Below are 23,882 nucleotides of genomic sequence, written 5' to 3' on the forward strand. Positions count from 1 at the left end.
TTGACCATTCATCCCGTGTAAGCGGCTCCTCCACTGCACCGGCCGGGTTTTAGCTAGGTTTTGCGTGAACGAGCGTCCGCTTTGTCGTTGAAATGTCTCACTCAGCGCCGTCCGACAAGCCTTCTAATCCCGAAAACCCCCGTGTCTTCTTCGACGTGGACGTGGACGGAGAACCAGGTCAGGACGCCGTGAAATTTAACGGTCGGCTCTTTTCGGGGCCACTTTAACCGTTAGCCTCGTTAGCTTAGCATCGCCCTGTCACGTTCCAGTGACTTCTATTAACTGATTTATACACCTCAGACGAGAGAGATTACCTTCTAGAAATATTCTCTGTTGAGAAATGGATAAATTTGTAAGAGCTTATTTAGTTTTTTTATGCGAGCTCGCTGTGAGTCAGATATCTACAGTGCTTATCATGTGAATGTATTAACCACGTGCGGTTGTTTAGTCGATTGAGAATTGCAAATGTCCTCAATCTAACGTGCCCTCTCATATCTTGTGTTCACAGTCAGATCATTTGCTAATCATGTTTGTATGTCTTATAATGTTAGCTCATGTAATTTATTGATGCCAGTGTACTGTATTTTACTGTAGCTTGGTCCCCTCAGTTGATTACATTTTATTTCTAGGTTGTTTATTTAGTGGTTGCGCCTGGAAACCTTCATATCCTGCTCCAGTTTATCCATTATAGATACTAAACTATAAATATCACCTGTTATTGGTCATGCATGCAGTATTTCAATTTCATGTGTAGTACTCTGTTATGAAGTGCAATATACTGAGTTTCTGTGTATTATTTAAATTTCAATTTCATGTGCAATATTACTTTATTATACTTCAGTATCTCCTTACTTTTCTGTTCAAGTCTGATTTCAGCATACTTATTATTTTTATTTTACACTGCATTTATTATCATGTTATTGTCTTTTTTATGGGCAATATCTGGCACATGAATTTCCTTCAGGATTAATAAAGTTGGATCTCATCCCACTAAATCTGTGCTAACTTGGTCGCCACTTTAGTTGATGTAGTCATTCAGTATCTGTAAATTAACGTGCGTATGAATAGCTGATTGAACCGTCTTCTGTCCGCAGCCGGGCGAATTGTTCTGGAGCTCTTTGCCGATATCACCCCTAAGACTGCCGAAAACTTCCGAGCCCTCTGTACTGGAGAGAAAGGCATTGGGAAATCGACCGGGAAGCCGCTGCACTTCAAAGGATGCCCGTTCCACAGAAGTAAGCAGCCGTCACACTTTCAAATATTGACATTTTCATTTTGGAAGAATACCTTGTCTAGCTTTAGTTAACAGTTAAATAGCGGAAAAGAACATCTAGTGCTTTGAGAGAGATGGAGGATGCACACTTAGTTACTACAACTACAATATGAACCCCAAGTTCAGTGGGAATAGGCACTTTATCTAATGTGACAAGGATGATGTGATTCTTTTGCTGTAGTCTGTACCACACAAACATGCTGCTTTATGTCTGGGACACATTTAGCTTCTTGTGATTTTGGTCAGATGACTTTTTTTTTTTTTTTTTTTTTTTTCAAAAGCTTCGCCCTAACACTGAGTAAGCACGACTGAATTTCACACTGATGAGAGAAAATGTTCATGTAATCTGATCTGTAAATATACAGTACAAAGGTCTTAGAAATTGTCCCAACTATGTCCAAAGAACACTCAAACAGACGAGCAGAATACTGCAAAATACATACTTGTTTATGCAAAACATGCACTCATGAGACAGTGTAGTGTTTAAACAGTAAAAAGTAGAAATATGGATATCAGGAGGGTTATTGATTAATTGGTTCTTTCAAGTTAGGAAGTCTCAAGCATTGTTTACTGTCTGGCTGATGTTGAAGAGTAATGTTACTGTACTTTTTTTTTTTTGTCAGTCATCAAGAAGTTCATGATCCAAGGAGGTGACTTCTCCAACCACAATGGCACGGGAGGTGAGAGCATCTATGGGGAGAAGTTTGAGGATGAAAACTTCCACTACAAGGTAAAATACCCAACAAGCCCCATTGTGTGACTCCAGTGCAGGAGAGCTTAGAGAGTTGTGTGGTTTTCTCAGTCTATGGTGTTATGTTTTGCAGTTTTTAGTGGAATGTTTCTTCAGAATGACTCGATGTGCTTCAGAGTCTTCTGGGATGTTTGTGGCCCTGGTACTTCCAGTCTTCTTTCATTGTTTGAAACCGCAAAGTTACACTGATGATAATTATGGTTACATTACTTGTTTATGTATGCTTTTAGAGTTGTTTTACTCTTGTGTAATTTTTTCCTTTCCCTGTAGCATGACAAGGTGGGTCTGCTGAGCATGGCCAACGCCGGGCCCAACACCAACGGCTCACAGTTCTTCATCACTACCGTCCCTACGCCGCACTTAGACGGAAAGCATGTGATCTTTGGACAAGTGCTGAAAGGGATGGGGGTTGTGAAAATGCTGGAGTCCATGGATACTACAGAGGATGTCCCTGTAAAGGTAGAAAACTCTTGAGTTTCTATTCATACGAAGACATTTATGATTCGGCAAAAGCTAACACACATTTTTGGTAGTAATGGTTGATACAGACTTCTATTGTTTATATATCAAAAAATTCCATGCTAAGACTTTAAACACATGCACAGGAAATTAAAAACCATTAGCAAGTGGGGCAGAGGTTGGATCATGGTGTTGTAGTGAGCAGCAAAATTACAATACGTTATTGTTTTCATTGAATAATGCTTCACCTGAATACATTAAGGGTGAAACATAGGGGGGAAAATGGCATGTATATACCACACTGTAGCAGCTGGAGGGCTTGTATTTTCACCAGTCACATGGTCCAAATAATGCGTCATGACAAAAGTTTAGAGCTTCGTTGTAACAATTAGATTTGCTTGTCACAAATAGTCAAATGTAAATAGTTTCTGATTTAGTTGCTAGCTCAAATAAACCTTTTGAAGTCATAGAAATCACCTCCAAAGCATGCATCGTTTATGGACACAGTGTTAACATGACGCACTTATAGAAAATTTTTGCATTAGCCCCGTGAGAACTTTCTGAGCTATATATAAATATATAATGCCTTTCTGTCTAAAGTTTCCACTTACGTCTTCCTTGGCAGCCATGTGTCATAGCAGACTGTGGTGAACATAAGGACGGGGACAGCTGGGGTGCTGCACCCAACGATGGAACAGGAGACGCCCACCCAGAGTACCCCGAGGACTCCGACATCGACTTTAAAGATGTAAGCATCAGGTCTTTGAGCTTCTAGGACACGGGTTAACTTTTCAGATAACAGACCGCAAACACCATTGTGGCAGTTTTAGAAATGGGCGTGCTTTCTGTCCAACACAAAGTCTGGTGAGAAGACAAATACAAATTTCAATATGAAGATCCAGGACATGTTTAGCCCGGCAAGAATTGGAAGCAGGAGGAAACCGTTATTAAACTAATGCAAGGGCTGGTCCCCAATAATAAGGGATGATAGATTGTTCCTGACATTTTGGATGTGCTTACTTTCAGTTTTACTATAAAATCATGTGGTTTAGAAGGGCTGGCAAAACTTATTGTTTCTAACCTGTTTGAAGAATTTAGTTTATTTCCCAGGAAACTTTGTTTGTTACTAATTTCTTTTTGTTCCCAGACCTCAACTTGTGCTCTAAGCAGCATTATGTTAAGAAATTGTGGCTGAAACTGCAAAAATAACACCCAAGTCGTTATTTTTTTATTTTTTTTAAAATGCCAGCGGTCGTGTTTTCAAAATGAAGAAAATAGAGTTGAAATCTCCAGTGTCATTCTCACCTGTACTTCCTCTCAGGTTGACAAAGTTCTGTCCGTGGCTGACGACATGAAGAATATTGGAAATAACCTGTTTAAGAATCAAGACTGGAAAGGTGCAGTCAACAAATATAGTAAAGCTCTCAGGTAATGCACTGGAAGGGAATGCTTTTTTTTCTGTCACAAATGCCTTCATTGAGGGAGAAATAAGCATGTTAGTAACAATTAGAATCAATTATTTCAAATCATCCAACTAAAATTAATGTGTAATTCACCCAGTATTGGGAATACACTGTTCAGGTGCATATATTTCAAAAAGTGTAAAAAATCTCAACATTTTAACAACCAAAACAATGGAAATATTTATCAGGTACTTGGAGGTGAGTGGAGAAATCCTGGAGGAGGAAGCACAGCAGAAGCTGGAGCCCACAGCACTCAGTTGTTTCCTCAACACGGCCGCCTGCAAACTGAAGATGCAGCTTTGGCAGGATGCTCTGGACAGCTGCAGTGAGGTGACATGAGCCACAACTAACACATTACACACTGTCAGAGTGGCAGTGCTTTAGAATTGTTGGGGTTTGCAGCTAATGTACCCCTCTAGGCTCCACATGTTAAGAATATACATCTTCCCGCTACTGTAAAACGACCAACATGATTATGTTTGAGGGTGTTGATACTACCGTCACGTCTGAACAGTCAGTATGAAAGTACCACCAACAGGAGGTTAGCTTACAGGCTGGAAACTAGGAAACAACTGGACTGGTTCTGTCCAAAGGTAGTAACATCCACCTACCTTTAACCTTTACCAATCATTACCTAACATGTTCTGTCATTATCTTGGGCTGTTATGTACCAGACTGTCTGGGAGCAGTGACATCCTGAACTTTTGTTGTCATGGTGGGGCTGCAAGCCAACCAGAGGAGATAAAAATAGTGAATTATTCATTTTAAGTTAACTTTTAGTATGCAATATAACCTGTTCTTGCATTTACTCTCTTTGACAAAATGAAGACAGCTTCCCCTGTAAAGAATGTATGTAAAAATGCTTGTTAAATACATCCTAATCTGTAAATACATTCATGAAAGAGTAGTGACAACTTCAGCAAGACATTCAAGAACAATAAGATTCCCTTTTTGTTGTGTCTTACAGGCTCTCGAGCTAAACCAAGCGAACACTAAGGCACTTTTCCGGAGGGCCCAGGCCTGGCAGGGGTTAAAGGAATACAGCAAAGCCATGGTAACGTCCACAAAGCACCTCTATCTTCTAAGTGGTTGTCCAGAAATTAAATTATCAAAGACTGAGAGCCTTTTGTTGCTGCTCATCAACTCAAAATGGACACATTGTGTCTATACATGTCCAGACATGCATACACATTCTTACAGTATCAACAGCACATGACTCCTGTTAATAGTTTGTAGAAAAGATACCAGAAAATAAATCATTGTTACAGCTTTGAGTTGACAGATGGACGTAACACATCTTTAAAACTTGCATGTACTCGTTTAGACGCAGCAGAATCGAGTCACACTGATTCTCGGGGCAGCTTTACTTACCAGGTTGTTTCCTGTGCTTCTTGTTTGACAGACTGATCTGAAGAAAGCTCAGGGAATAGCTCCAGAAGACAAAGGTGAGGCTTTCTTCAATTTTTTTTTTTTGGTTGCGTTTACCCAGAGCCACGCTGTGCTTTGTTGTCATGTTGAGAACACAGCAAATATTTTCCCCCCGTCTCCCACATTTGCATATTTAGATTGTTTGTTGAAACATTTCATGCATATTCACATGCATTATTCAAACTAAGTATGCAGACTCATGAAGAAAAATCATCCGAGGGCTGCTGGAAAATGTCTTGTTTTTCCCTTAATGTTTGGTGCTCTTCCTAATTAGACTTTATGGAGGAAATTAAGTTATCCATTAGAGATCAGTTGCAGGACAATAATGAATCAGTTACTTTGATAAATTTTGCTTTGTTAATAGGGTGCCAACTGTAATCAGTTCATATTTTAGGGGGAGAGTGTCTTGGATGTAATATCCCTGCCCAAATTCAAAAGATTGAGTGTACTGGGTGGAACTGAGCTCTCCGAGCAATTCTATGCTTTCTGACAGTGCTGCATGCTCTTTTGATTTTTAAAGCAGCAGTTTAGTGGCTGCAGGCTCAATGATAGCAGCTATCAGTGCGCTATACTCTTTATGCCTTTAGGAGCATGCTGTCTTTTCAACTAACATTCAGTGTACAGACAAAATGTGGCAAAGTGGACACTTCGAGTCCAACTAATTTATTTTCCCACCTAGCACTAATTAATCAGCAGTTAGCGCGAAATCCAATCACCGGCAATGTGCAAAAATGGAATACTTGAAGTGAAATATTATCCGTTACCAACTCAAAATAACTAGATTAGTTTCTTGCCAGACAAAGCAAATTAAATAACTTTCTTTCCACAGCTATCAGCAATGAAATGAAGAGAGTCCAACTTAAAATCCAGGAAGAGAAGGAGAAAGAGAAGAAAATCTATGCCAAAATGTTTGCATGAACCGAAGGATGCAGTGTATTACCGTTCATTGATATTTGAAGTTATGGCTACAGTGGAAGCTGCACTTAATCAGATGAAGAGTTTGTAGCCAGGTGAAAATGTACGGTGTTTTCGTTTGACGGTCCTTTCATGTTTTCAAGCGGGCACATTTCTCACCACCTCTCCTTGCGGGGTAACAACTGTCAGAATTTTTGAGCTGTCTTTATTCTAACAAGTGTCTTCGCTGTAATGAATAGTTTGGAGTGTTTGTCTAATGCATGGCTGATTTCACTGTGCTGAAAAACAAGGTTCACATGGACCTTTTATTCTGGGGTTTTGGAGAAGTTTAGCAAAGCCAAGTTGTGTACGTTGGACCATTTCATGGAAGGGATTTTGATATAGTGCCCTTGGTCACATAAAGTTCATCCATTTGTTTTTATTTATGTTTTTTACAGGGGTCAATAAAACAATGGATACCCGTCAAGTGTTCGTTCTTTATTGCTGTGGCATTATCATATATATAATACTGTGTGGAATAAATGCCGTCAACATATCCCATCAGCAACGCGGAAATAAACTGTAATTTAAGAACTTGTTCAATTTGAAGATTTAGAAGCAAATATATTAACAAAGTAAGTCAAAAATGTCTTAACCATTAAAACACGAGCAACTTTAAAGTATTTAAATGCCCATACTGCAGCGATGTCTTCAGTTCGACATGGTCCTGTATTCTGCATGGGTTTCAAAACTCTTAAGCTTCATACCACACTGTACAACATCAGAATTAACGTCTAGGACAGGGATGTCAAACTCATTCCACAAAGGGCCGGTGTGGCTGCAGGTTTTTGTTCCAACTAAGCAGCATCACACCAGACCTGTAGATATGTTGGAACTAAATGCTGTAGCCTAGAGCACACAGTCTGACCAATCACCTGTCTGGAGACTGAGATCGGTTGATTAAATGAGTCAGGTCTGGTGTGATGCTGTTTAGTTGGAACAAAAACCTGCAGCCACACCGGCCCTTTGTGGAATGAGTTTGACATCCCTGGTCTAGGACAAAATGCAGTTTCATTTTTAATTATTGTTCTTGCAGATTTTCTGCACCCTAAAACAGCTACACTGTACTTTAAGTCTGATACATAGGCACATTTGCCATACACTGGCAACTACTGTAATCCTCAGTGTGACTTACATTAATTATCTTTCAAGGCAAAAGGTAGAAAAAAAACAAAAAACCTCAACACATTCACATGCCATTGTAGGCTGGTCCTCCGCCGCCCTCAGGCACTACCCAGTTGATGTTTTGGCTCGGGTCCTTGATGTCGCAGGTCTTACAGTGGACACAGTTCTGAGCGTTTATCTGCAATCTCATCCCATCTCCAGTTTCTAGGGGAACGTACTCGTACACACCTGGAAGTGTTAAAAACAGAAAGCTTAGGGATGTGAAACGTTTCCATTAACTTAAGGTGAACAAGAAAACCACATTGCCTTCCATTAGAATTGGAACAGATGATAACATCGTTTTGGCATGACTCAGTTCTAACTTCACTACAGACAACTTGGCAGCTGCTTGAGTGTTTGAAACATTTCTGTCAAACCTTGATTTGGACATTATTTTTTACCTGAGGCACAAAAATTATGATGCCGTATTCTTAAACTGCACAGCTGCTTGTATTGTGATACCATTTACATCATGAAAAATATTTCTTGATGGTACGGCTGTGATTTGTATTTCCATTTTGTGCAGTGGTAAAATGATAAATCTTTTGAAATCGGGTAGCAACAACACAGCTCGGTCAGTCTTCTGCTTTCTGTCGAGTCTTTACTGCTTTTATATGGTCTCTGTTTCCTCCACAAATGTCACGAAGGGGAAATACAATCTGGACAACCTGACAGAAAACATGGCTTAATCAACTTTTCAGCAGCATATCATTAACAAAAGCAGCCTCATTAGCCTGCTGATGATGACTCTGTGTGACTATAAAAAAGTGGAATATAATAAATGCAGCCTTGAGACTGAAAAGAATAAGTTACTTCCTCAAAAGCGGAAAAAGTATACCAGGTTTAAATAGAGCTACTGCTTTGACAGTCACTGTTTATGAATTTCTGTAAACATGTTGAATTATGCCAGGAAGCAATGCTATCCCCACAGCCATTTATAAAAATTATTAACCTTTCTGACCCAGAGCTGCAATGTTTACAGAGCTACTAATTGCTGGCTTGCTTTATGCAATCTCCCTGGCTCTGTTGGGCTCACCTGTGTGGGCCACAAAGAGCCCAGCTGCTGCACTGCATTTAGCTTTGTTGTGTCCACATTAACTGGTCACAGACCACACCAATAAGTTTTAAAGCATCCAGGGAATTAAATAAGCGCCGTGTCTGAGAGACGGAATAACGCGTTTTGCTGCACTGCAAATACGATAAACACATCCAGCAACCTGAGACTGTAGAGTCTGCCCAGCTTAAGAAACACACATACCCACTCAAACATCTACTGTTACTGACGTCACCGCATTTGAATTCACAAGGTTTGTTTGTAAAACTGATGAAATGAGCATGTTTAGTTGTTTACTGTAGAGTGTGCATGAAAGGTTAGTCACAACTTAGTTTTTCTTGTAATTTATTAACACTTTGCTAGACGTGAGAACACAACAGAGACCATCTATAGAAAAGTGCCTCAAAACAAAAGCACCGCTGACTTTTTGGACAGACAATGACATCTGATAGGAAGCAATTGTGTTGGAAAATCACTGAGTAACAAACTGATCCATTTCACAGTGTTTGTATTTCTTTACTGTAGCGCTGAAACAACTAGTTAATGACTAATTTTTAAAGATATCAGAACATAGAAAAAAGATGTCTTATGTTCACTATAGCACGAGCACAAGGTTGATAAATTAGGTCTTGCTTGGTAAAAATACTTAAATTCTTGCAGACTCCTTTCCTGTTCGTCGTCGAGGAAACGACGATTAGATTTGAATCTACCCTGCCAGAATTGTGGCCACCGTATGATATTGAGATATACGTCTTGTGATGTTTACACGACCAGGTTCGTTTGCACCTTAAATATTGGTGACGGTTTATACGCAACACAGCAGAGAATTCGGTGTCCTGAAATAGTATGTGGAAAAGATTAACTCTTATCTGCACCCAGACAGATTGTGTGCGGTAAAGCTCTTAAGATGCCATGATGGCGTTACCTGCAGGGCAGAAGCGTTGCTCAGGCCCATCATAAATGGCCAAGTTCCTGGCGACCGGGACGCTGTCGTCCTTTAAGGTCAAGTGGGCGGGCTGGTCTCCCTCGTGATTGGTGCCACTCAGAGCCACAGAGGAGAGCAGGTCGAAGCTTATCTTACCGTCGGGCTTGGGATAATCAATTGGTGTACAATCTTTAGCTGGTTTCAGCTGGTTTGCGTCCAAGCCTGAGACAGATTGAGCACAGCTGGTTATGAAATGTTGATTTTCTCTGCTCCGATAAGGTGACCTCAGATCTCACCTCAAGAGAAACCACCGGCATTGTGTGGTTACCGCTGACAACCATCCATAATAAAAAACTATTCTGCTTCATTGTGTGTGTTATATTCTTTACACATTCACCTTAGATCACCAACACACCATAGATTTTTCCTCATACTATGTACTATATTTGCAGTCTTGTTTATCTTGAAATTATTAGAGTGAACAGTTGAAATTATACATCTTCTATTTTCTTATGTTACTTTGATTTCACTGTCTCCTCATAATAGTAACCATCAACCATGAGCTCTTTCTAAATGATATTCAGATCCTCCTCTCTCTACTCTTAACTACAGAACTTTGTCATAGTTTTTGAGATAAACAATAAAAATCCAAACAGATATTTGTTTGAGGGTTCACCAGTGGTTGTTTTCTCCGAGACTCACCACAGTGTTTGAGTGTCCAAGGTTCTTTTCCTCTCAAAATCCAGTAGAAAATCCCGGTGTAGACCATGCCACCATACAGACCAAAGTAATTATGGAAGGACGGCCTGATGTTTCTCACTGCGTACAGCTCCTTCCACACCCAGGAATTCTTTAATGCCTCGGCATACTCAGGTACATGGAGTCCTAATAGGATTGAAAAATCACTCATCAAAAGGTTATTTCTTCTTTTCTGCTCTGCTGTGGCCATCTGCCATTTTCCAGCCTTTTTTGTTACAAAGCTTTAATAGATCCTGACCTTTCTGAGGAATGACTGCATCTCATCAACTTTCCAACACTGTGGAGTTTTACATTTACCATTCCAAGCAGCCCCTATGAAAACAGTTCCAAATAGTGCCCATGGACTTTCCTTATCTAATTAAGCACACAATCTGGTAAAACAGTTTGCAATGTTTTGAGCAGCACAACTTAAACTGAAAGTACCTAAATTAAATTAGTGTGGTCGCATACGTTTCAGAGGCGGATCACTTGCTTACAAAAACTGAAGCTCCCTCAAGTACAACATCATTAGGAGTAAAGCAATTTTGATAAGCAGACGCTAGAAGAATAGACAAGTGTGCTTTTCCTCTGCAGACTATGGACATTGTTATTCTATCATTTTATGGAGTTAGAACAGTCTCATAATTCACAAATGCACACAGAAGAACTCACAAATGTAAACTGCAATCCACAAATGCACACAGAAGAATTCACACATGTGAACTGGGATTCACAAATGTAAACTGCAATCCACAAATAAATTAAGAAAGTTCGCAAATGTATTTCTGCATTCACAAACTGCTTTTGTGTGTGAATCTTTTTTGAGACTGCTCTGCCGTCAGCTCGATCCACAAATGCATTTTTTTCAACACGGAAGTTTCTGTAGCCAATCAGATGTCTCCCTCCTTTCAGCCAATCACAAAAACTCACCCCACGTGGGGGTGGGTGTACGGTTCAGCCAATCATATGAACGCGTCCGCACAGCGTTATACTTCACCGTGTCATTGGGCTGAAGAGTGAAGCTGCCCGTCGGAGAGACCATGGCGTCTGATGGGGACAATAGACCCTTTATTTGTTTACAAACATTGTGACGTTTTTTGTGGCCGGGGCTTATGCTGGAGGCAAAAGCTGAGCGAGAAGTCAAGCGGGACTGGGAGTATATAGTTTGCGCTGGGAGTTTGCAGCGCAAACTCGAGCATTTTTAACCCGTTCAACTTCAGTGTACCGCCGGCGGTACACTTACTAATTTGCATAGGAATTTAAAGAATGTCCGAAGACTGCAAACGCGATTATATAAACATTATACGCCGATGGAAAGCTTAGATTCTCATGAATCCGCCGGTATAAACCACTTTCAGATGTGGTTACCACAGCGGATAATATAAACACATTTGTCCGACAAACAACGAATATCCATCCATCCTTTCTCTGTACACAGCTTTAACGTACACAGCGCGACTCACATTTCCGGGTTCATTATTACACACAGATGAAAATATTCCACAAAAAACGGCCATGATCCAACCTTGGACATCCAGACGACACAAGCCAGTAAACTATTTTGTCCAAAACATGTGTTGAAGTCGGTATATAATCCACGAATCGGTCGTTTTAAAGGAAATGCACCTCGCGATGCGTGTCCAATATGCCCTGTATTTCTCGTCATATTTAACGGGTTATTGTTTTTGATTGTATTTTTTGGTGTGTCTTGTTGTGTCCTTGTTCTTATGGTGTGTGTATTTGGACCCAGTGTCTGGAATAAAGCTGAACTGAATTGAATTGAATTGAATATTTTTTATTTACAAATAGAATATTAGCGATTTTTTGTACTGGAAATGGCTGGAATTGACTGCAGCTGATCGTCTCTGTCCAGTCTTTTCGCCTCAGTGCATTTAACCACAACTGTCTTCGTTCCCTCTGAGCACGAGTGTTCGGTGGAATCCTATAAATCGCGAGGTGCATTTCCTTTAAAACGACCGATTCGTGGATTATATACCGACTTCAACACATGTTTTGGACAAAATAGTTTACTGGCTTGTGTCGTCTGGATGTCCAAGGTTGGATTATGGCCGTTTTTTGTGGAATATTTTCATCTGTGTGTAATAATGAACCCGGAAATGTGAGTCGCGCTGTGTACGTTAAAGCTGTGTACAGAGAAAGGATGGATGGATATTCGTTGTTTGTCGGACAAATGTGTTTATATTATCCGCTGTGGTAACCACATCTGAAAGTGGTTTATACCGGCGGATTCATGAGAATCTAAGCTTTCCATCGGCGTATAATGTTTATATAATCGCGTTTGCAGTCTTCGGACATTCTTTAAATTCCTATGCAAATTAGTAAGTGTACCGCCGGCGGTACACTGAAGTTGAACGGGTTAAAAATGCTCGAGTTTGCGCTGCAAACTCCCAGCGCAAACTATATACTCCCAGTCCCGCTTGACTTCTCGCTCAGCTTTTGCCTCCAGCATAAGCCCCGGCCACAAAAAACGTCACAATGTTTGTAAACAAATAAAGGGTCTATTGTCCCCATCAGACGCCATGGTCTCTCCGACGGGCAGCTTCACTCTTCAGCCCAATGACACGGTGAAGTATAACGCTGTGCGGACGCGTTCATATGATTGGCTGAACAGTACACCCACCCCCACGTGGGGTGAGTTTTTGTGATTGGCTGAAAGGAGGGAGACATCTGATTGGCTACAGAAACTTCCGTGTTGAAAAAATGCATTTGTGGATCGAGCTGACGGCAGAGCAGTCTCAAAAAAGATTCACACACAAAAGCAGTTTGTGAATGCAGAAATACATTTGCGAACTTTCTTAATTTATTTGTGGATTGCAGTTTACATTTGTGAACCCCAGTTCACATGTGTGAATTCTTTTTTTTTTTTTTTTTTTTTGTATTATTTTTCATTGTATCATTGATTGATGTTGGCTTCTACTCAAAGTAGCATATTTTGACTGGTTATGAATGTAATGTTATGCCTTAATGTTTGTAAATGATTACAAATAAACGGAGAAAAGGAAAAAAAAAACAAAAAAAAACGTGTGAATTCTTCTGTGTGCATTTGTGGATTGCAGTTTACATTTGTGAGTTCTTCTGTGTGCATTTGTGAATTATGAGACTGTTCTAACTCCATATCATTTTGCCATGGAGAATAAGCATAAATAAGTAAACATTTTCAACAAAAAAACTTTTTAAATTAAGTCACTACAGTGCTGCAGAGAAATTTCATTCTGGTGCCATTTCACGGTGTTTATCATACCTGACACTGTGTTTCATTCCCCTGTTGGCGAGACAATTTGTGACAGCTCATTGTCAAGACAGACTGTCTTTTCTGAAAGTGAGTCATGATTCTTAGAACTGTTGAGCCTGACACTTCTCTCTGATGGATGTACGTGCAATGTGAGGACAAAGCACGCGTCCTCATTATCATCTTTGTTGAGTTTGGTTTTGAATTTGACTGCGTGAGCTTTCATGAGTTATACCATTTTATGGAGTAATGAAATGAAATGCAGACAGTTACTGATGTCTACTAATAACTAATATCTGTACCTGCAGTCTCTGAATCCAGGCTCTCTGCTGTGACTTTAGGGAAAATGGCCTCTGCAGCCAACATGCCACTCTTCATAGCTGTGTGGGTGCCTTTGATCTTTGGGACGTTCATGAAACCAGGGCTGCAGCCAATCAGCAGCCCTCCAGGGAAAGTTAGCTTTGGGAGGGACTAGAAAGGAACAAGAATTAGTTAATTTTGAACTTTCTTGTGTTCTACTTTAAGCCCTTGAACTTTTAAGTGGATTTCAGGCACTTGTTCACTGTTCAAACAGGTGTGTGCTGGTCAAATACACCGATCTGGCAGAACATTAAAACCACCAACAGGTCAAAGGTGTAAACATCGTTCATCTCATTAAAACGCAATGCTCTGCTGTGAAACTGTGGGTCTTGCAGTTCACATTGATGTTGCTTTGACATGCATCATCCACATTATTCCAAACCAAGAGCATGGCAACAGCACTTCCCAGCCTTCCCCCATTAGCACATTGCAACACTAATTACTGCCCAGAGGAACATGAAGAGAACTCCTCAGTTCCCAAACCAATCGAGCTTAAAAGTTTTTCGTTTTCAAACTAAAACAGGATCTACAGTGTTTCTACAGGCTCCATTTTAGAGGTTCTAAAACTCCAGAGGAATGTGGCCACTACTTGTAAACATAGCAGAAGTGAAGCATTTTAAAAAGAAAACATATTGGTGTGAACATAGCCCTGGTCTGATCAAATGGGTAATGGACATCCTCCTGAAAAGACCACAGGATGTTAGGATCCAGACTTCCAGGTCAGTTCAGTTTCTGAGCAGCAAACTGTACTCTTCTCTCTTAATATCACAGATTTCCAAGAAAGCAGTGTGCCATAAAAACAACTACAATGTTGCCAAGCAACGCTGAGTAACAGTTAATTTGAAAGGAGTATACATAAGCACTGAGAACACCTACGTGACACCTGATGTAAACACCCATAACCAGGCACAGTGTTTGTTCCAACTGGTCATAAGGAGTTATGTTGCTTTTAATGCCAACTTGGTGAAAAAAATACTCACATGGAAACTGCTACAATATTGGTAAAAATGTTACTACAATATCTGTCAGGAAATTTTATTATGGTACTGGTCAGGTTTTCTATTTTGAGTTTTAACATCAGTTTAGGTGCATTTAACCCTTTAAGCTTCAGTCAATTCCAGCCGTTTTCAGTACAAAAAAATCGCTAATATTCTATTTTTAAATAAAAAAATTACGAAAAATACAGGGAATATTGGACGGGCATCGTGAGGTGCATTTCCTTGAAAATGACCGATTCGGGGATTTTATACCGACTTCAGGACATATTTTGGACAAAATAGTTTACTGGCTTGTGTCATCTGGATGTAAAAGGTTGGATTATGGCCGTTTTTTGTGGAATCTTTTTTTGTGTGTAATAATAAACCCGGAAATGTGAGTCGCGCTGTGTGCGTTGAAGCCGTGTATAGAGAACGGATGGATGAATATTCGTTTTTGTCGGACAAATGTGTTTTTCTCACCCGCTGTGGTAATCGCATCTGAAAGTGGTTTATACCGGCGGATTCATGAGAATCTAAGCTTTCCATCGGCGTATAGTGTTTATATAATCGCGTTTGCACCCGTCGGACATTCTTGAAATTCCTATGCAAATTAGTAGGTGTACCGCCGGCGGTACACTGAAGCTTAAGGGGTTAAAAAACAGACAAACTGATATTCCATTTTCAGTAAATTATTTTTACTCATTACATGCTTCAGAGAGGAATCCAGCAGAGGCCCAAACTACCTCAACTGACCTTTCTATGGAAATAAGCAGTGGCTGACTGATTGAGAACGAAGTAGAACCACCATTAGAAAAATCAAACGAACAGAATTACAGGATCAAAAATGTTTTGACGTGTACAATAAATACACCAAATACACAAGTTAGTGCAGACCAATTCAGTGCAGCAACTTTAATTTGTTTGCTCGGTAAATCTGAGTCACCATTTACCATTCTGCGGATAGCTTCAATTAAATATGAAAAATGATTGAACTTAAAAAAACCTGTAGGGAAACCGGCAAGTGTAGTGAAGTCATTGATATTCCCAGTGACATGGATGCATTTACACTCTGTGGGCATTTTGATTAGGTCTGTTTTCGGGTTTGGGATGCTATATATGACACTGTAAATAGCAGCTTAACAACAGAGAAATGTTATCAGCTCGGGTGATGCCATACAATTTTCCTTTTTGGTAATGAAATTGTGCTGTGTACACACATACCTGTATTCCTCCCTCATTTAGGGCCCTGGCTCCATAAGAAATTCTGTTGCCTCCCTCTAGTGTGCGAGCTACAAAAGGGTGGTGTTTCCATCGCTGGAACTCTCTGAAGGGGCTCAAGTAAGGGTTGGAGTAGTCTAGACCAATCTGGGGCGAGAAGAAAATTCACAGTTTAATCGCAGTCATGCAAAAAGTAAACCAAATAGGAAAATGCAGGCTGGAAAAAAGTGATCATTTAATTCAGCTACTGTAGATGATAAAATAAATCAAATCCATTTATTTTCATTTATATTCTTTATTTACTGTAGTGGTGAATTAAAATGGATCAGCTCTTTTGCCATCCATCAATGAAATATCTAGCCACGTCCACATGCTTTGAAACCAAAAATACAAACATACATAAAATCAGCACCTGTTGGTTTTGACAGCACAAACCTCCACCATTCTTAGTTTAACTTTCTTTAAAGTCATCTACAGCAAATAACAACTACAGGACAAAGCTTAGGAGAGCATGAACCTGTCATTTTTATCAGGTCAATGACAGTGAATGTCTGAGCAAAAATCAAAGACGTTGCTGTCTTCCGAGGTCGCCCTGTCAAGTGTCACAGATCCAAAGGTGCAGTTAGTAAACTCAGAGACTGTTCTTTGCTTGATGTGTGGCCAGATTCACTGACTGGTAGAGGATCTGAGACTTTCCATGTAATGACTGAGCAGAAGCACACTATCAGGACAAAACTAGAGTGGCTTCATGTAAATGGTTCAGTGCAAATACTGCAGAACTGAACTCAATTAATCATCAGTGTTTCCCCGTCCAGTCTGAGAGCTCCAGGGAATCCACAAATTACAGCAGCAGGAACTCTCCCAGTCCATGTGTGCAGAGTTGTAGGGTAGAGGTATAAGTGAGAAGGTTTAAAGCAGTAACACTGTCTGTGGTGCTTTTAAATTACAGCAAATTATATGTTTGTTTTTTTTAAAGTCTATTAACAAAAAAAAAATAGAAATGTCTCATTTCTACTTTGCTATTAAGGGGGATTGTGAATAAATGTTATAACATATGCAATGTACTTTAAAACATCTGCATAGCAAATATTGCACACACTTAATATGTACTTATTGTCACTTTGCAACTCTTCAACTACAAATGTAAAACTGCCCAGACTTGTCTATGTAATGAGAAGCTCGACAATCATCCAGAGGATATTTACTGCATGCATAACATCCAGCTGTCACATTTGTTTATATAATGGCAGAATTATGCAAAGACACTCACCACAAAGCCCAAGGCGACTAGAGGCTCTCCTTCATTCAGGTGATACAGAAAAGATCCTCCATATGTGTGTCTGTTCAGTGGCCAACCCACAGAATGCTCCACTCTGCCTGGCCTCCACTTCTTCTCATCAATCATCCATACCTTCAGAGAGGCAGACACAGGTTATCTAATTTGTGTATGTTTCTTTCTTCAATCTTTTTTTTAATATATATTATTTGATTAGCGCCAGTGCAGACACAAACAGGAAATGAGGAGGGAGGAACATTACAGCAACTACCTTTATCAGGGTCACTATGAATTATGGGTCAAACAAGACTGACGACAAACAAAGTTTATGACATGAAGCGAGTGACCCAGTCAGTACACAGTATTAGACTGATGTAGGCGGAGCATGTTATTTACCTCCTTTAGGCCGATGGCATAGGTCTGCGGTTCACAATTCTCACGCAGGTTGAATTTCTTGTAAAGCTGCTTAGCCAAGTGGCCATGACAACCCTCTCCAAACAACGTGACTTTAGCATGGAGTTCCATTCCCCTCTCAAAAACATCCTGAAGCAACAGAGGAACAGTGTGCATAGATATATTTAATGACAGAGAAGTCACTGAAATATAACAGCTTGCTACAAGACCAGATTGGACAAAAACAACCTCTACAAAAACATAAAATCCTACACCAAATGGTCATAATTTATTGAATGATATACTAAAAATGCCACCAATACTATAATTTGTCCTATATTAATAAATATCATGCCTCAAAACAACAGCTTTTTCTTATGAAAGACCTGATGTACACAAACTACTCATGTGAATATGTATAGCCTAATATTTTCAAATCCATGATGCCAGACTTGGAAGCTAAAAGGCAGAGCAGTATCACTGATTTGGCTTTCTACTGTACATTACCTTTGGTGAACCATCCTTGGCGATGCCTACATCATTGGTGGCAATTCCTTTCACACTTCCATCTTCATGAAATAAAACCTTGAAGTAATTAAAACAACAGTTAATATCTAAAGTTGAAAAAGGACTGTATATAGGTTAGTTAAATCAAATGAAGAATAAAGAGAGGCACGGTTCTTTTCATTACTACGATTTTTGGCATAATCAACACACACTGACACAGGGTAAGCTACAGTGACATGGTGTATGATATAGTGTTTCACCAAAAAAGACAAACTGAGGAGGACAAAAAAATTGCATGCAAATTGTCACAAAGCACACTGAAGATATTCAAAGCTGGTCTCACCTCTGCTGCAGCATAACCAGGATATAGTTCCACTCCAAGCTCCTCTGCCTGCTCACCCAGCCAGCGCACAAAGTTCCCCAGCCTTACAATGTAGTTTCCATGGTTCACCATGGGCAGGCCTAAAGCCAGTGAGAAAAATCACACAAAGTCAGCAAAGAACACATTCCAGGGTTTTATCAATAAGCTAGCCGACAGGTTTGAAACAAAACCCTTGGACTGGAAGATTTCAGTGCAAACCCACAGACAACGATGCCACCAAGTAGAGACTATGCAACCTGTTTTCTAACATGTGAAAATTTCACTTAAATCTAAGTATATATCACAAAATTGGACAAAATAGCATATTTTGCCTTGTTTTTATATACAGCAGTTCTCATTTATCAAAAAAAATGCATTGACGTTGATTTTTGATAATATAGTTGTAATATGTTCACATCACTGAATCTAAAACATGTATCTGTATATAGACAATCTCTATTTGTAATTTCAAATATATAATTGAAAAAGTCAGTTAAGTTGTCCAACTGTAAGTTCCCTCCTTTGTACATTTCGGTGTTCTAGCTGGTAACAAAAAATTTGCTTTCAAACTGACATTGAAAGAATGCAATCAGCAAATCGGAACGACTGCAATTGAGGATATACATAACACAGTGTGTCTGACACAGGTAAAAAATATTGTGTCAGTGGTTATGGAAATTCCTGCTGCTCTTGTGAGACAGTCACACTTTTTAATTGTACCATATGGAGTAAGAGCAGCGATGACGACAACAGCAATAACATTTTTTTTTAAACTATTTCACAGACAGTACTGAACTCATGCTTGGATTAAACAAATTCTTTCGCAAATTCAATTTCATTCACAGGACCTGTCAGAAAAATCAATCATGGGATGAAAAAAAAGAAACAAAGACCAAAAAAAGGCTTTTACCTGGCAACATGGGGACAGGAATTCTGTGTTTCTCTGTTAAAATACTGAACACATCTTCAGTCACTGGGGTATGCAGAGGTGCCTGAGGTAAGAATATGGAAAAAAATCTGAATCAAAGTGTTATTTATTAATTATTAATCCTCACAAGGAAATTGCTTTATAACAGTGGCTGACAGTTGAAAAAAAAAATCAACTTCAGCAGCAGAATGATGAGAGTTCTATAACTGGATAGCTGGTCAGGGCCTGGTCAGCTCTGTCTGGGAAGTTAAACCGAGTGAAAGTGGGAAGAGGCTTGACCGGTGTCACATTATTGAAAGCCTAAATGCAAACAGTACATTGGGTATATAGTGTGGATAAAATCCCACAATGAACATTTTTGGGCAGCAGAAACATTCCTTCATGGTAATGTGACCACGGTGGCACCATTTGTTACTGATAAAACGCTACATGTGTTGTTGAGCGTATGAGTCCCAAGGATTTTTGTCTTTTAATTTGAATACATAATGCAGTTAACTGACAATTGTAAACACTGTTACAATTAAATGACACTCTGCAAGACAAAACACCAACACATACAAGTTCATATGCCTATATCCAGTGGGCGTATGCATATTTTAGTCAGCAAAATATAGCAAGCAACAGTATGTAGACGTGTTAAATACAGCATTGCTGACACACAGTCACATAATGTAATATATTACACAATGTACAACAACAGCACCTGATATAATCATCCCTTTATGCAATCAAGGACATCTTTGTTGTCTCTATTAACCTATACATTAAACTCACAAAAAGAAATGTTGAGTAGGACCCTTACCCCTCGTTCCTTCCAGTCAGGAAAGAGCTCACTAATGGCACTGGGCTCCAGACAGGCCCCTGACAGAGTGTGAGCTCCAATCTGGGAGGCCTTCTCCACAAGGCACACTCTCAACTCTTTCTCATGCTCGTTGGCTAGTTGCTTCAGTCGAATGGCTGCCGACAGACCGGCTGGGCCTCCACCTACGATCACCACATCTGCCTCGTCGGCAAACCTTTCCATTTCGACACCTTGGAAAACACAGACAAATAAGGAAAAAGTGCTCAGGAACATTAACATAACACATTAAAAAAATCCACTCCGATCTGACTCAGTCTTAAATATTCTTTGCAATAGGCTTAATGTACTCTACAACCAGCAAATATCAGAATGTGTTCTGCTATGTGCATGAAAGCAACAATCTCTGGTTTGCTCCGTTTTTTACTCCACATATGCAGCATCCATCCATCCTCTATACACCGCTTTATCCTCGCGGGGGGTGCTGGAGCCTATCCCAGCTGACTTGGGCGAAGGCAGGGGACACCCAGGACAGGTCGCCAGTCTGTCACAGGGCTACATACACAGACGAACAATCACACTCGCATTCACACCTACGGACAATTTAGAGTAATCAATTAACCTCAGCGTATTTTTGGACTGTGGGAGGAAGCCGGAGTGCCCGGAGAAAACCCACGCATGCACAGGGAGAACATGCAAACTCCATGCAGAAAGATCCCAGGCCCACCCCGGGATTCAAACCAGGGATCTTCTTGCTGCAAGGCGAAAGTGCTAACCACTACGCCACTGAGCAGCCCACATATGCAGCAATATAGTGAAATTAGCAGAAAAGAATCATTTGCTCTAAAGAAAAGATACATTTGCATGGCTTTGTCTTAACATTTCGAGGATGCACCTTGTCTGCGAATAAGGGGTGGAGGCATGTACAGAGAAAACTCAAATACAGTCCCAAAACTGACCATGAATCTCATAATTGAAGGGGGGAAAATTACGTATGGTGTTTAATGAAGACACAATACGTCCTACATAGCAGTTTTAAAGAGAACCATTTTAATGCAGTACTAGATATTCCTACCACGTGCCTCGGTCAGTCGAATTGGTTAAATGTAACATCAAAGTCCTGCCGAACAATGACTTAGCACCATCCGTTTTTTTAATTGTGTCAACTTTGATTGGCCATAACTCTGATTTCTTCAACATATGAAACCTTTTTAAGCACTGTAATGTCATTCAGATAGTATTTCCACAATAACCTTGATCAAACAGATCCTATGTATAAGAGATATATTGTTTTCAAATTTTTTGAAAGTCCATTTTATTGTTTGAACAAATCCTGAATCTGAGAGGTCTTAAGCACAAAACCAAGGCTCGTTTGTTCAGTATATGCCTCATTCTCTCCATTCACCAGAAACGTCTGAACATCTCTTGAAATTTTGAAGTCTCTAGGACATATACTTCAAGAGATATGGACATCCACTTGGTGAAAAATTATGAAAATGTTGGAATTTCAGCCAAAAAGAAAATGGCAGATGTCAGTTTCAGATGCTAAAGATCATTCCAATAAAGTTGCAAGAGATTCTGAGATGGAAAAGCAATTTTACTCGTATGCATTCAGACACCAGGATAAGACCAGGTTAACTGAGTTCAGTGTCAACAGTATATCTTGCTCTAACGAGGTTTGGGCATTCCAGTGAAGATGGTCATTCTTGGACCAATTGGCACAATGCGGATCAGGCTACAAAAAAATATTCGTCCTATGAAGAGTGCTATGCTATTCCGTCAGTGTTAGCAAAACAGAACCAGACCAGACAGTTAGAGATCAGATTTTCATGATTACTATGAGCAGTTTCTTACCTTCCCATCTTGGATCTTTATCTCGAGGATGGATGGTGTAGTGTGTAGTGATGCGGGGTGTTGTCACTGAAGAGCATGTCCTTCTGTGTAGTGTTGTGTACAGCTGAGGGGCGGTATGTTCTGTCGGTACCGTTTTCAAGGCCCTAATACATCTGTGGGCTGCAAGACACAGAGAGAGAAAAATCCAATTCAAGACCAGTAATTGGTGGGAATACATCTACCTATAGTGAGTTAACTGCTTTACCTCAGCTTGATTGTGTTTCCAATGGATAACAGAAATGTTACATGAAATCCTACGAGTTTAAGTAGGTCATTGTGTGTCGCAGGGACACTTCTGAGAACTTTATATCTCCACAAACGGTTCACACAGCTGTGACTGCTAGGTTGCAGCAGTGAACCCAGGCTAGCTAGCAGTGTTTGTTTAGTGCTAAGATAAGCACAAGGCTGCGAATAAACCTCCCTTTTACATCGCAAGCACTTTAGTTAACTTTTGAAGCAATTTTAGTCACTAAAAATGCAAGTACATTTCTTAAATTTACTATTTAAGGCAGGCCAAGGGCACTGTTCAAGTGATCTACATACTGCTTCAACTTTCACCTACATATTAGCTTGACGCTAACTTAAGTGCAAGCCTATTTTAAGCCAATGCTAATATCAGTATTTCAGGAAAAACAGACAAAGACACATATAGACAAAACTATTCAGCACTTGAACCTTTGAATAATATCAACGCAAGCAATCACGACAGCTGACAACCCTGCTGCTTAAGCAAAGTAGCGGTCGGGTCGAACTGTATGAGCTAACGTGCTATTAGCAGGACGTACCTTGACATGAGTATCTGCTAGCTGGGAACATTCTGTGTCCGCTAGTGCAAAGCCACTAGCAGACAGCGGCGTTTGTGTCAAAATGAGCCGAAGTGGGCCTCTTGTGTGCTCACTTCGTTGACTGTGCACGGCTTGTGTAACCCTCCCGGTCAGCAAACAAACGCTGAGCCGAGACACCTTACAAAATACGTCTCATAACACACACGTTGCGGAGCCTCAATAGTTGCGCTGCGGCGGCGTTTCCGTTTACTCGGGAGAGGTGTTACTGCGCATGTGTAGATCTGTACACTTTTCCCAGAGCCAGAGCTACTGTAAATACATCCAGACCAGAGTGTAGAGCTCGAATGATAGACTGAAGGAATAAAGTGGACGTCCAAGACCAAGACACCTATGACTCCTCCGAAAGTATGGTAATAGACTGAAGTCAGCTGGAGAAGATTCAGCAGTGGCGTTTTCTTTGCCACTCTATCATAATACTTTGACACTTTTCATATGCACAATATCTCCCATGGCGGCTTGTAACTCATTCAGAGGACTCATAGGTGTCTTGGTGGCCTCCCTCAGTGGTCTCTTTCTTGCATTCAGTCAGTTTTTGAGGACGATCTGTTCTTGGAAGATTTACACATGTATCTGATTCTTTCCATCTTTCAATGATGGATTTAACTTGGAGTGCTCCAAGGAACATTCAGTGATTTAGAAATTTCATTGTATCCATCCCTGATCTACAATTTTCCTTCTCTTTCAATATTCTTTCTTTCTTTCCATTATACACCCCTGACTGATGCACTTTGCTGTTTTATGCAATTTTGTTGTACATGTACAATGATAAACAAAGATAATCTATTTTATTTTGTTCTGTTCCTGGTTCAGCTGTACTGAGAGTTTTATGCTAACTTGGTGAACATAACTGTTATATATCTAAAAAG

At 40.1% G+C, this 23,882-nt stretch overlaps 2 protein-coding genes across 2 annotated transcripts; one reads left to right on the top strand and one right to left on the bottom strand.

Annotated features, from left to right (window-relative positions):
• On the top strand, positions 1-6,755 carry ppid (peptidylprolyl isomerase D). The gene is made up of 10 exons (XM_022211005.2): positions 1-177; positions 1,095-1,235; positions 1,897-2,003; positions 2,295-2,483; positions 3,109-3,231; positions 3,805-3,911; positions 4,135-4,276; positions 4,914-5,000; positions 5,349-5,391; positions 6,204-6,755. The coding sequence occupies exons 1-10, from the start codon at positions 93-95 to the stop codon at positions 6,290-6,292; spliced, it is 1,113 nt and encodes a 370-aa protein (XP_022066697.1). The 5' UTR covers positions 1-92; the 3' UTR covers positions 6,293-6,755.
• On the bottom strand, positions 6,752-23,211 carry etfdh (electron transfer flavoprotein dehydrogenase). The gene is made up of 13 exons (XM_022210994.2): positions 22,957-23,211; positions 22,133-22,291; positions 20,282-20,511; positions 19,462-19,543; positions 18,534-18,652; positions 18,191-18,268; positions 17,687-17,833; positions 17,285-17,425; positions 16,018-16,161; positions 13,762-13,930; positions 10,174-10,356; positions 9,472-9,693; positions 6,752-7,681 (listed from the first exon to the last, which is right to left on the bottom strand). The coding sequence occupies exons 1-13, from the start codon at positions 22,985-22,987 to the stop codon at positions 7,518-7,520; spliced, it is 1,869 nt and encodes a 622-aa protein (XP_022066686.1). The 5' UTR covers positions 22,988-23,211; the 3' UTR covers positions 6,752-7,517.
• Positions 23,212-23,882: the final 671 nt, after the last annotated feature.

The sequence above is a fragment of the Acanthochromis polyacanthus genome, chromosome 10 (assembly GCF_021347895.1).
Source record: "Acanthochromis polyacanthus isolate Apoly-LR-REF ecotype Palm Island chromosome 10, KAUST_Apoly_ChrSc, whole genome shotgun sequence".
Taxonomy (NCBI): Eukaryota; Metazoa; Chordata; class Actinopteri; family Pomacentridae; genus Acanthochromis; species Acanthochromis polyacanthus.